The sequence below is a fragment of the Chenopodium album genome, chromosome 10 (genome assembly GCF_948465745.1).
Source record: "Chenopodium album chromosome 10, dcCheAlbu1.1, whole genome shotgun sequence".
Taxonomy (NCBI): Eukaryota; Viridiplantae; Streptophyta; class Magnoliopsida; order Caryophyllales; family Amaranthaceae; genus Chenopodium; species Chenopodium album.
The window spans coordinates 44102529-44117076 of record NC_137843.1 but is presented as its reverse complement, the minus strand read 5'-3'; the positions used below and the strand labels follow the sequence as shown (position 1 = coordinate 44117076).

Here is a 14548-nt window from a genome sequence, read left to right as displayed (position 1 = left end):
GTTAAATTGTGCTTACAAGGTACCATCACAATACCAACAAAGAAATCTATTAGTATCAACAAACGTAATTTAAGCTTTGTTGGTACCATTTAAGGACAATTTAATACTAGCGAAAATTATTAGAATCCTTGAAGATTCAAGCTATTAGAGATAGAGAATTTCCCATGCTACTATAGGGATGCTACTTTTATTTTTGTTCTACATCTAAAGAAATTATGATTATGGGAGTAACTTAGATATTCTTTCATTTGGGAGAAAGGTTGAAGAGCAAACACATGAGGAGAGAGCCTCGAGATTGCTCTGTATAGGCGTATGTCTTCCTGCTAGGGGTGTCCATTCGGTTTTCGGTTTGGATTTAGCCCAAATCCAATCAGATCCGAAATAAATTTCGGTTTTTAATTTTCAAATCCAATGTGATCCGAATTACTTACCAAATCCAATCCGCATTATAATTTTTTTGGGTCTAATGCGATTATAAAAATAAAATTGCAATACTACAATTCAATTCTTGAAAGTATAGTAGTACATGATTTATACAAGTATTGAAACACATAGGTTTTAATGATTAATATTGTTATAATCATAAACATAGTTTAACATGATTAATATTAACAATATTTTTTAAAAGTGTTTTGTGTGAGACCGGACTCATGTGAGTCCAGTTTATCAAACAAAAGAAACCTAATACCTAACTATACTAACCTATTATCAAACAAAAGAAACCTAATACCTGACCATACAAAAGAAACATAATACCTGACCATACTAACATATTATCAAACAAAAGAAATATAATATCTGAACATACTAACTTATAATCAAACAAAAGAAACCTAATACCTAACCATACTAACATATTATCAAACAAAACAAACATAATATCTTACCATACTAACCTATAATCAAACGAAAGAAACCTAATACCTTACCATACTAACCTATTATCAAACAGAGGAAACATTATATCTGAGTAGTATCTTACCATACTAACCTATTATCAAACAAAAGAAACCTAATACCTGATCAAACTAACCTATTATCATACTAAAGAAACATAATACCTTACCATACTAACCTATTATTTTATTCTATTTGCACGGTTGGACTCACATGAGTCCGACTCACCCAAAACTTTTACATATTTTTTTGTAAAATAACGCTTTCATAATTCGGGTATTTCGGTTTTTTGGATGCGAACAAGATCGATCCGATCCGAAAATCCGTCAATCCGATCCGATCCAATTTAAAGTTTGAATCCTATCCGAATTGATAATTCGGTTTGAATTGGATTGGATTTCGGTTTTTATCCGAATAATGGACACCCCTACTTCCTGCTTTTGGTAAAAAGCTCCTAGCGTTGGATCGTTGGATTCTTTGTTCTCTAACCCCACTTTGAAGTCATTTTTTAGAGGATAATATGAGCTTAAAAAAACCCCTAACAGGACATGGTAATTGGCTTACCCTGTTACTACCCCCCTCCCCTTGGTAAGTCAATTCCCGTGTCAATTTATAGCAATTGTAAATTTCTACGTGAACCAAACAAGCAAAATCATTTTCATAGAATTTCAAAAGGAAAGTAACCCATCCCAATGGGAATTTAATTCCTATGGAAACCAAAAAAGTAAAAGGCATGAAGATTTAATCAATTATAGCCTGCAACCAACAAGGGCTTAAGACGAGGCATAAAAGCTGTCTATAAAGCACTTAAGCAGTGCGAATTTAAAGACGGGTGGAATACACTTGCTGTTCTTATGAACGCAGACTTCCTCAAGTGACTACAAAATTGGTAATCAGCTGTTTCTATTATACTGCTGATCATACAACGATCATGATGACACATTAATTGAGCATGGAGATATTCAAATCACTAATAGACAATTCTACCACGAAATCTAGAAGGGACTTTGGGGTATGTATTTAATCAAAACAATCATATATCAACTCAATAAGAACCATTATTCTTGGTCATCCATGTATTGAAGCATCAGTGTTGCCAATATCATACCGATTTGTTAGCCATGTCAAGGGAAAACATGCAAAGCTATATCTTATTCCAGCTCCAGCCGCTTCTTCATGGCCTCATAAACCAGATAAGTAATACTTGCAGATGGAATCACTTTTAAAAGGTTGGGAAACAATCCTTTGTAAAATCCTCTTAATCTTTCCTTCTGAAATGTGGTCCAGAAAACCTCAGACATCCCAGCTTTTGACTGGCTAGCTTGCATTCTGTAAACAGGAATCACGTTAGGGTTTATTAGAACTTCTATTAGGATCTGTAACTATGCATCATATGGGATCATATTATGACATTGTTACAAAATTAGAAGAAAAACAAAATGAGCATCCTTATATTAAGATGATAATCATTCCAGGGGAAAAAGGGCCAAGGGGGTGAGGTGTGGCGGCTAATCCTCCTCTTCACTTGCCTCCACTTCCTTTTTATTCCCCCTACCATTCTAATTGCATAACAAGATTTATAACATTATAATGTATATCCAAATCAGCGGATAATACATTCTAGTAACATTATAACATGTATATCCAAACCAACAAATAATAACCATTTCATATATTGAAAAGGTTTGGCAATGAAATTGGATACTTACCTTGTCCTGACAACTTGCAATGGGTAGACACAAGTTGCTCCCACAGCACCAGATATAGTTCCGCAACCCAATTGCACAAGAGGTCCAGGTTCTACAGAGATTATAAAATGTTCAATTTGAAGTATGAACTAACAATAAGTAAATACTTTAAGCAACTAACAATTCTGAGAGCTAAAACACCAGTTTTAGAATTAATAGCTTACCACTATCTTTGAGAATGTGTATTTTAGCCAAATCCTTTAGTGTTTCATAAGCAGCAAGATCAATGCCAGCATAAGGAACTATTCCCAGGAGAGATGGGACAAGGCCCTTGTAGAAAGCTCGTAACCCTTCTTTCACCCATATATCTTTTGCTAATGTACCTATTCTAGGAACTTTTCCATCCAGACATTCAAATGTCTGCAACCGCGTCTTCACAAGATCAATTGGATAAATTGTGGTCTGTGCAACAGCGCCGGCTAGACCACCAGCAACAAGGCGACCCGTACCACCAATATCGGCCTTTTCTCCTCCTCTAGCATCCATTATGACTCCTTTAAGTAATTCATATGTGTAAAATCTGATAGCGCTTTCAGGTGCCACTTTCACAACATTTAATCCATTACCTCGAAAAAATGCAGGAATTTTCCCTTCTTTCCATATTTTCCTTACTTCTGGCATAATACGAGCATCCTTTGTCTGAACTTGTAAAACAACTTTCAAACGGTCCAAAGGAGCAGTAGCGGTACGGGACGCAGCACCTGCAATACCTCCTGCAATTAAATATCTGCCAGCATGAACATGCTTGCTGACTCCTTCTGGTATAACAGTTTGTTCGCCAATATCTACAAGGCAGACCCTTTCCCAGTAATGATAGATATTTGCAATTGTTACTTCATGAGGATAAAGTAGAAGGAAGTCACGCCATTCTTCAAAGGTTATAACACCATCATTATCCTTATCCACACGCTCAACAAACAGAGCAAGTTCCTCATCATTGATCTCGATCCCTACATAAGAAAGACTGCTGTGGCTTATAGGATGAACAGCAAACAAACACAATTTAATAGGTGTAGGGACATGACATTCTTCAAGATGATATGTACTCTATGACTACTCGTATGACCCAAACTATCACATGTAGGTTGAATATGCTCCCATTCTATACTATCTTTAATTTACAGATTTTGGATTATACTTCCAATAAACTAGTGATCATCTGTCAACTCAATGCAAAAAGAAGGGAAAAGCTTATAAAACAGCACAAACTCCTGGCAGAAAATGCACTTCACTGTAATTGTAACTCAATACCTGTTAACAGCTAAGATTTTGAAGGGAAAAAAAAAAAACATAAGCAGATGACGAGAATAACATACCGCTCTGACCTGAAGGTTAAAAGAAAGCTAGAAAATGAGCTAAAAAGGAGCAGTTAAAAAGTGTTCCCCACCCTTTCTCCATGTACTTAACTTAAAAACACTCATGAGTATGTGAGATTTTCAGCCAAAGCTTAATCAAAAGTTTTGTTAATTTGAATGGATATAATGATTTATACTCCATATGTAAATTTCAATGAAAACGCCAGATGCCATATCCACAGATCTCTACATCTATCAGTTTCTCACATTATACGGCAACGCAAAGTCTGCAGATCTCAAGCACCCTAACACCGAGTTTGGATAGAGAGAAATGGAAAGACATGAAGAGAAGAGAAAAGGGGGAAATTATCATCCCTTATTTGGATAGCATACGGAAGGACGGAAAGGGAGTAAAATGGATTCATTATTTCTTCTTCTTTAATTGGATAGCATATGGAAGGACGGGAAGGGAGGAAATGGATTCATTTTCCTTCTTCTTTAATAAACCAAATCCTTCCAATATTGGAAAGAAAATAGAAGCTCACACTCTCCCTCTCCTTTGTTTCCTTACCCTTCTTTATACCCCTGCCTTTCCTTTCATAATTGCTATCCAAACATAGAGCAATAGAAACCGGGGGGGGGGGGGGGGGGGGGGGGGGAGAGGGGAGAAAAATAAATCATAAACCAAGCTGTGCCATGACCAAGGCAACGGCTACTAGTACTGGCTAGTATGATTTCAGCTAAAGATGTATCCTCAAAAGGTAAACTATGAATAGAATAGGTAATAGTGGTTCATCGTAATACTAATGAGCTGATTCTATGATATAATTTTTTTTTTTTTTAAGGAAACCAAATGAACTGATTCTATGGTATAAGTTGATTATACGAAATAATCAAATTTTGTTCATGTAACCGTCCTCACTTATGGTATTAAGGCTTTGATTAATTAATTTAAGGAAACCAAATGAACCAATCCAGTCCAAGTTGCATGCTTTGCTATAGCAGCACCACTCCAAAATAGCATTGATCCCATACCAAACTGGAGGTACATTTGATTTCTACATCTCCCCCAAAATTTAAAAAATAAATAAACAAAATAAAATAAAAAGATTTCTTTGCAAACTACGGTATGATGACTATCATCTTAGCAATCAGCAATATTCTCATATAGCAATTCCTCAAGATCTTTGAATGCAAGTGAAACCAGTTAAACCAAATTATGCTGCAAGAAATGGTTCTACATTTTTGTTCCCTTTCCATAAGGCATACTCAATGGCTGGTGGCATACTCAATGGCCGGTGCAAATTGAATCTTATAAGATATATGTTGCCTTAAGTAATCTTTTTAGTGTTGGTCATTAGACGCCCCAACATTAACATGAGATCTAAACCCAACAATTTAACTTACAGTTGACCATCATCATTAACCACTTATTGATGGGTAAATAATACTCCCTCCGTCCCTAAAAATAGTTCCTATTTCCTTTTTTACCATTTAATGTTCATTGGAAATCACCCATTTACCCTCATTTTTTTGGTCTTTATTAGGTAAAGTGTCAAAATTACCCTCTAATTTTTCTTATTCTTTGTACTTCATTATTCCACTTGTTTACTTTAATATTTCTTCTCATTGAAGAAAGTAAAAAGGTAATTTTCTCTCTCTTCTTTTTTGTAAATGATTATCAATTTGGCTTTTCCATGTACTTTTAGTAATTCCTCCTCCATTTCATAATTCCCGTGTTATTTTCCAAATGGGAACTATATTTAGGGACAGAGGGAGTATAAAAAAGAGAGAAGAGGAGAAACAATTAAAGATTTTAACAAGCACTAGCAAACTAGTTAGCTTATGTACCAGAAAACAATTACATTCCTATCCTTATCCCTATTCTTCCCTACCTTTTAAAAAGTGTGAGTTAACTCTAATAAATAGTGGTTAGACGATTATACCCTTTAAAAAGTGTATTTACTTATTTGCCCTCGTTAATGTTAATTGTCTATTTATTTTAAACTCATTAAAATAGTGCGCTTAGTCGCTTACATTAATAACCCTAAAAAAATTTGTTTATATATTTTCCCTTATCAATTCTACCAACAACTAAAGTCATGGTATAAGGTTAAATCGTAAAAACTTTGCGGACCTAGCTAGATATGGCGTGCACGTTAGCCACCCTAATCTTTTAAAAAGTTTGAAATAAGTATTATGAATAGTGTTTGGACATTGTACCCACTAGAATTTTTTTACTTATTTATCCTAATTAATGTTAATTGTCTTTTTTTTTTTTAATTTTTAAAATAATGTGCAGACATTCATACCGTTAAAAATATTTGTTTACATATTTTCCCTCATCAAAGCTATTAACACCTAAAGTTGTGACATAAGCCAAATTTGAAAAGCTCTCCAAACATGACTAGCATTAGATGACCTAGTTAAAACAAAAGTCGTGCAAAAGTCTTCTATAATCTAGGGGTAAATTGAGCTAAAAAAATGCAAGTTGACGTCCTCCAAATCATGATAACTTGATCTGCAGTAAATATGGTCCATATGGACACATGGTAATATGGACATTGGACAATGGTAGAGTTGGCATTGGTGTTGTAGCAAGAGATGAACAAAGAGCTTTGAAGTTACCACAGGCACATACCTACCTGCGTGACTAAGAAGCATAGCTATCCGATAAAATAGCAGCAAGAGTGCAAGAGCAACAAAGAAAATGACATTGGAAATGGCTAGAAAAACATTATGGTGATGTGCAAGTAATTGTGCAAGATAGTGATCCTTGCAGGGGGATAACAAGAGGAGTGGTTCTCTCTAGCTCGTTGTAAAAAGACTTTTGAGCTCATTTGCAGTCCTTTGATTAGGTTTCGTTGCCCTAATGTCTCCGTGAATGATATTGCACTGCTCACTGTCATGTAACGTACATTGTTACCTAATTCACCACCTCCCCCACCCCCCTAATAAAAATTGATAAAGGCGAATTATACTAGTGATTTGATAATTTTCGGCCCAATTTAACAAATTAGGTATCAAATCCCAAATCTATACCGAATCTCATACTAGCGAATTAGGTAACACTAGAGCATAATGGACGGTGGTAAGCTATTTGCCAAGGTTTTACTTAGGAGCTCAGTCATAACGTTTTTTAATTCTTTTTGTAACATTCAAAGTAACTACTTCAGCTTTATCCTTTTGCATTTCATATGATTCTTTTTTCTTTCTCATCAAACAAGTGGCATATGTTCTAAATTGGAATTGTAATTATGAGAGTAATTGTTGGAGACAAGCATAAACAGCATATATACAAATATGAATACTTATATCATGTGCACAATTTTAGAGACACGGGCATATGGCATTTCAGATGCTATCAGCCTATCATATCTACCCATATCTAAAACTCGTAGCATAAGCGACTCTTCCCATCCACAATACTATAGTCACTATTACAGTGACTTTCCAATAAAAAACAAGGGCTACCCTTACACTCTTCAGTTATCAAATAACGTAAGCTACTCAGTTGAGTAAACTGCATAAGTTGCTGTGCCTTAATGAAGGAAATTAGTAGCAAACCCACTATGCCAGATCAGGTTATTAATGCTCATGTACACTTAACTGCTATTGGATATAAGTAATGTACGGTTCAACTTTCAACAGTTCAACAACAGATATAATTATTGAAGCATTATACTAACCATTGACATCTTGCATTTTTTACAAAGACCTCAAGAGTTCAAAATGAATCAACCACACTTAAAAAAAAAAAAAAAAAAAAAAAAAAAAAAAAAAAAAAAAAAACTAAAAACAAATTGATCCTACAAACAATAGCTCCACAAATCGGCAATAAAACTTTAAAGGTAATATTTCTCATTATTATTTTTAAGTTAACCATTGTCAAACACTTAAGAAATCTAATTCTAAGCATGGAAACTCCATGAGGCTAATCCAAATAGCACATAAACCACCCTTCACCCAAAAACTATGAGGGTGAGCCATAAATGATTAATCTTCGCACAAGAACTCCCCAACTAAGAAATAAATTTCCTAAAAATCAATGCCATAAATTTTTAAGTAATCCATTACATTTGAGAAATGTATGGAACAATTCTATGAAGCTATTTAATAATCAATTTAATACACTATTGAATTCATCAATTGATGATAGTGACAAGGAATACAAATTCTTTTAAAAAGAATATGCTCCACTATTCAAGAGTTGGCTAAAACAACAGAAATTCTTCCATCGCAGTTACATCAAATATACAAAACTCAAACCTAACTCATCAACTTTCAGCCCAGACCTCATGCATAAACCTTGTACCGACATTATAACAATCACTAATTAAAATACCAACTAACAAGAAAAACCTATGAAATAGATACATACTAATTAATACCAAAAATGACAAATTGCCAAGAAAAACGGAATCGTAAGGCCAATATACTATACATCAAAACGGAGAAAACATAATGTATACCAAGATGATGCCTGATAAGTGAAACATAAGAATCGTAACAAGTTTACAAATAGTCTTTTGATTGTCTTCTGTTTGAAGCACAGTGCCCATTTCGAATTATGCACAATAATATCACCAATCATACAGAATAAAAGCACCACAATTAAACATATACAATGAGATAAACATGTTAGTTTACCTGCTTTGAGAAGTGCATCATAGAGCTCTTCCGGCAAGATACACCCATTATGCTCCACATCAATAGTCTGAAAAATCCGATACAATTCGAGCTCCTTATCATCCATATACCTCCGAAACTCCTCATAATCAACCCGCCCATCTTTATTTGCATCACAAACATGCAAAAGATCCCTAGCATACTTATAATCCGATGGAATCTGCAGCGCAGACAACCCAGTCTCAATCTGAACATTATCCAAAAACCCGGTACTCGATTTATCAAAAAAACTGAACAAACTACGAATCCTGAGTTCCCTTTCATCCTTAGTTTCTTGAAGAGCCAACAAAACATGATCCATCGAAACCGGCCCCGGTTTCTTCACAGGATTACAACCCTCACATCTCTTCACATCGTTATTTTTCTTAATCTTCCCTTCCATATTCAGAGAAATTCCCTTATTTCGTTTTACTTGTTGATCACAAATTATTAATACTGTAACACATCTAACATAACAAAACAAAACCCCAATTTATTTATTGCAATAAAACCCGTCAAACAATTTCCCAGTTCAATGTCACTCCAAATTCAAACTTCCCAAAGAATAAGGATCAAAAAAAACCTAATTCCTCCAAAATTTGACTCTTTCAATTTAAAGGGTCAAATGGAGTTAACTTTATTGAATAATAATAAATAATGACAACAAACACCTACCAATTTTCGTAATCATCAAAAATCATGACCTAAATTTAACCGCTCAATCAAATTCAAAACAACAACAATCCGAAATCGATTCAACAGTAAACCGACTCGAATTCCAGTTAGCAATCGTCTAAATTCCGACTTTTGAAACCCTTACCAAAACACGAAAACAGACAATGAATTGAACGACCCAAGTCGAAATCCGAGGTTTGGAAAAAAGGAAAATGAAGGGGTGAATTGAAGGTGAGGAGAAATGGCGGGAGGGAGGTGGGATCTCGACGAGGTCGCCGGGAACAATGGAGGAGGTCAGGTCATAGACGGCGGAGGAAGGGAGGAATTGACGGTGAAGAGAGAGAAAGGAGCATTGAAGAGGAGAGAGAAAAAAAAAGGGGGAATGTGGAAATTGTGATGCTGATTGATCGGAGACAGTGTAAGGTGTATGTATGACGCACAAAGATGGGGGGAGAAACAAGGAAACCTATGCTTTCAGATTTTTTTATTTTTGATTATTTATTTATTAATTAGAAGTATTATTAATTATTGTTGAGTGCATATATGCGCATAGCATTTATTTATTAAACACTAGATTAGTCCCGTGTGATACACAATTTCTTTGAAATATAGAGTATATATTTTATAAAATTATTGAGACATAGCCATTAGTTGTAAATGCTAATTTTATAAAATTAATTTTGAAGAAGAACAAACCGAATATGAAAATTTAAGCATATATAAAAAAAAATTAGATTTTTACTATACGATTTTAATTAAGCAAATAAAAAATGATTTTAAACTTGAAATATATAAAGGAAAATAGAAAACATATATACATCAAAGTATTTTATTCTATGAAGCATAAGGGAAGATGTATTAGATACCAATAGTTGGTGATAAAAGAAAAATAAATAAATTAAAGAGTATAGATAAATTGAGAGGAGGAGAAATTAAATTTGAAATGAAACCAAAGAAAATATAATGATGTCAGATTTTATTTAGGCGGGAAAATTTTTCTTATAAATCTGTTATGTGGACAATATGATGTCAGCGGTTTCTATTTTAGTAATATTTATAGATGTATATAGGAGGGCGTTTTGAAGTTTTCATTTTTATTTTTTCGTCTGATGTGTTTTTCTACCATGGTCCTGTGGTACATTCATGTGTACTATTATGCTATATTGGATTATTGGTACATTCATGTGTACTGTTATGCATGTATAATGTATCATTAAGCATAAGTTATCTTAATAGACTAATAGTACTTTTTGTGTACTATTATGCACGTAGTGGTACTTTTTGTCATCATATGTTCTACCAAAATCTCTTCCACCTTAGCCCACTTTCATTTGACAAACTTTAACTTAATTTCAATAATATCATCCTATATGTTTGCTAAGATATACTTCCTCGATTTCTTTTTAGTTGACACGTTTTTTTATTCACGTTTGCCAATGCACAAATTAAATCATTAATATTTTTAATTACCTACAAGCAAAAATTATAAAAAGTGAATATTATGAAAATATACATTGTAACGAATCTAACAAGATCACACTTGACTATAATTTTTATTACATACAAATCACAAAATATGGTCAAAGGAAGGTATGCGAATAGAGCTAAAGTCAAAATGTGTCAACTAATAAAAAACGGAGTTAGTAGGTGCTATGCGCCATAGTTATTCATTATTGTTGTTGTCGTTTCAAAAAAAAAAAATTAGCTTTTTTAATTTTACATTAATAATTTTGGTTGCTTGAGAAAAAAGGAAAAGGGATGGAGGAAAATAAGATTGTGGAATGTAGGAGATGTTGCTAGGGTGGCATATTCTGATATTCTCGATCTTAATGATGTTAACCTGTAGCTTCAAGTTGAGGGATCAAGAGTATTGCTTCTAGTTATTAAAAAAAAATATATATTGTTTCTAGAGATAAAGTTAATTCAATTAAAGTTAAAGTTTTGTTCACTTCACTAGGGATGGCAATTCAATTCGAATTTGATTCGAATCCAACCCAATCTGAAGAAAAAAAATCCGATTCGAATTCGTTTAAAAATAATTCGAATTCAAATAGAAGGCAGATCGGATTTAGACACTGCGTAAAGTCCGACCGAATCCGATTCAATCCGATCTGAGTATGAGTATGAGGATATGCTTTATAACTTGCATTGGGACAATTGCTTGCTTGTTTGTAGCAAATTTTTGTTATGTAAATTGATAATTTAAATATATTATGTTTAGACTTTATATCCTATGTTTTTTCTATTTTTTACGCACCAATATGATATAAAAAATAAAGTTTATTAGGGACAATATAGGCAATTATAGGTATATCATACATTACCAAAAAAAAAAATAAAAAAAATAAACAAAAAAAAATAAAAAAAAAAGTAGTCGGATCATTCCAAGGTCCGAATAAACGGACCGGATTCAGATCCAAAAATTATGAGTCGGATCGGACTCGAATTTTTCGAATACGAATCCGAGATCAGGGACCGTTTACTAAACGAATCGGATTCGGATTTAGCCACATCCGATCCGTTGTCATTCTTACACTTCACCTTGTTTTTTTTTTTTTTTTTTGAATAAAAGACACTTCACCTTGTTTTTACTGAACTAGAATTATTTTTTTTTTTTACTGACTTTCTATTATATTTCTCTTTAAAATTACTGATTTTTACTGAAATGAAATGACTTTTACTAAATACGAAGTATTAATTTTGTAAGGTGAAGTAACCAGGGCCTAATTTGTGCTTCATATTTAATGTTAACCCAAACTAGATAATATTTGTGAGGAGGGTAGCCCGTCATTGGGGATCTCATTTCCTCTATGCCCATGATCCTTTAAAATCCTTGGACTTTACACCTTTTAGGGTATGTTAGGATTTGAATTCCTGACTGTTTGGGAGACATTGAATTAGAATTGACTATATCATTACGTTTTTTTATAAGAAACCAATAAAGAGCCGCCAATGAGTTTTAGTAGGAAAACTCATAAATCTTGTTCATTCCCTTCTCCCAAGTAGAATTCATGGGATATTTAGCATGAATCATAAGTTTACCCATGCCCAAATTGGTCTACTAATACAAAAATGAGTTCGGGAGCAAGGGTATTAAGATAATTTTCCTTTTTGAAAAGAATCGCCATCCTAGCCCTAGTACGGCCTCTACTAGCTCTTCCTTTTTCACAATTTCATCATCAAACAATATACAGAGTATGCAACGTGATACCTAAAACTAAGTTAGTGGATTTTATTTACATGCGTCAATCACATAAAGATTACATCACAACGAATGTCGTTATTCGTAATTAATTCCAATTCGTGAAAGAACAATAATAAACAAGATTCGTCTTGACTTAGGTGATAAAATAATCAATTAATTAATCCCATTCTAGTCTTATTTAACGAAAGAATACTTTGTCGAATTGATTAATTAAATATTTGTTTAACGTGATCAAGCAACACTAATTAATCGTTGTAGGTGATTTAAGACAAGAAAAGTAGCGCAATTTATCTAAGTGCTCAGGAATTACCACTTTTTCTTGCTAGGTCTTCGTTTAGAATGCAAATGGATACTTTCTTGTTAGGGAACCTCCACCATAAGAACAAAATAATGAAAAGGGTGAGTGTTTAGACAAGAGAGTTGATTATTGCATAAATTCACAAAGATGTTACTACTGACTTTCAGGCTATTTTTCTGTCTTTAGATCTCAAATTGAACCTCTATTTATATGGAATGGGTGTGATTAGGGTTTCAGAGATTCTGCCGCAGCAAATAGCGCGCGCAAGTGAGTGGGTTGCGCTGCACAAGGTAGCACGACTTCTAGTCTTGCGCGGGGTTGTATGGTAAGATTTAATTCAATATATTTCTAAAATACTGAATCTTTCACAAGCACATCTCTGAGGTTGCGCTGCATGCCGCACACAACCTTATGAGTTGTGCGCTAGGCCAGCACGACTTCATGAGTTGCGCGCAGATTTTCCTGCGGCAACCCTAGATTTTAACCTAGGTGCTCTAAATCCGTCCAAAATTAGGTTTAATCTTTGGATTAGGCCTAATTTCTGATCAGGCTAAGTGTTAATGAGTTTAGTACATTTCGTTTGGGCCAAGCTAGCTATTTTTATGTGTTTAGGCTTTAATTAGTAGTCCATAAGCATTCCTTACTCCAATCCAGCACAAAGATAGAATTATTTATTGTCATAGCACTTTCGGTCGGGACAGGGGACCAAAAGTAGATGTCTACAATATTGGTGGTGAATATTTATATGGATGAAGATGTAATACCCCGTATTTTTATACATATTTTATTTTAAATAAGTATTTTGTGGGGTATTTAAATAATTTGAAATAAATTATTTATGACATTTTAAATTATTTATTTAAATAAGTTTGGAAATATTTTACAAAAAGAAAGTTTTATTTAATTAATTATTTTATTAAGTGGGGATTTAATTTAGGAAAGTTTTATTTTAGTAAATTTTTATTAGGAAAGGGATTAGGAAAGATTAAAAAGGGAAAGTCTAGGTAAGAAGGGTTTCTAGAGAAAGGGGTATAAATATCCAACACTTGGGCAAATTAAACTTTGCCCAAAGTGGAGAATACCCAAGGTAAACTTTCTCTCCCATCTCTTTTATATATTTTTCTTTCTTTTTCCCCTTCCCCTTTCGGTACTCACCACCGTCGGCCACCACCACCACCGGTGGGCCGCCGACCACCACCAGCAGTAGCCGGCAGCAGCGGCGGCACAACCAGCAACCTGGCAGCAACCGGTTGTGGTGCCGTGCTGCTGTCCGGCCTCCTCTTTTCGAAAAAACAAATTTAATCTTTTTTATTTTTCTTTTGTTTAATCCTAAATCTAATTATAAATTATTAGTTTTGTGATGATTTTATGATGATTGATATTAAGTATGATGTGACTTAATTTTCAGATTTTAAATTTAATTAAAAAGCCCCAATTTTTGAAACCCTAGATTTATAAATAATTGATTATTGAAGGACTATGATTTAGGGTGGTTTAAACCTTTAATTTAAGGGTTTAAAGTATAATTACAGCAAGTTTTTATTAATTAATGTTGCTGGAATTTTTGGTAGTATTCTAAAAATTAAGTTTCTTGAAAGAATTTTAACTACCCATTAGTTGGGATTAAAGTATGAGGTTTTAAAATAATTTTCAGCTTGTTTTAATTAAATTATGAGTGGTTTAATAAGAGTATATATTGCTGGAAATTTGTGTGGAGTAGATTTTAATGCCATATTATGATTTTGGTTTGTAGGAGACTTTG

At 33.7% G+C, this 14548-nt stretch overlaps 1 protein-coding gene across 1 annotated transcript; it reads right to left on the bottom strand.

Annotated features, from left to right (window-relative positions):
* Window positions 1-1624: 1624 nt before the first annotated feature.
* On the bottom strand, window positions 1625-9739 carry LOC145562455 (calcium-dependent mitochondrial ATP-magnesium/phosphate carrier protein 2-like). Its single transcript, XM_081622746.1, has 4 exons — window positions 8591-9739; window positions 2810-3595; window positions 2607-2697; window positions 1625-2226 (listed from the first exon to the last, which is right to left on the bottom strand). Exons 1-4 carry the CDS (start codon window positions 9009-9011, stop codon window positions 2049-2051), a joined length of 1476 nt encoding a protein of 491 aa, XP_081478872.1. The 5' UTR covers window positions 9012-9739; the 3' UTR covers window positions 1625-2048.
* Between the last annotated feature and the right edge of the window lie 4809 nt (window positions 9740-14548).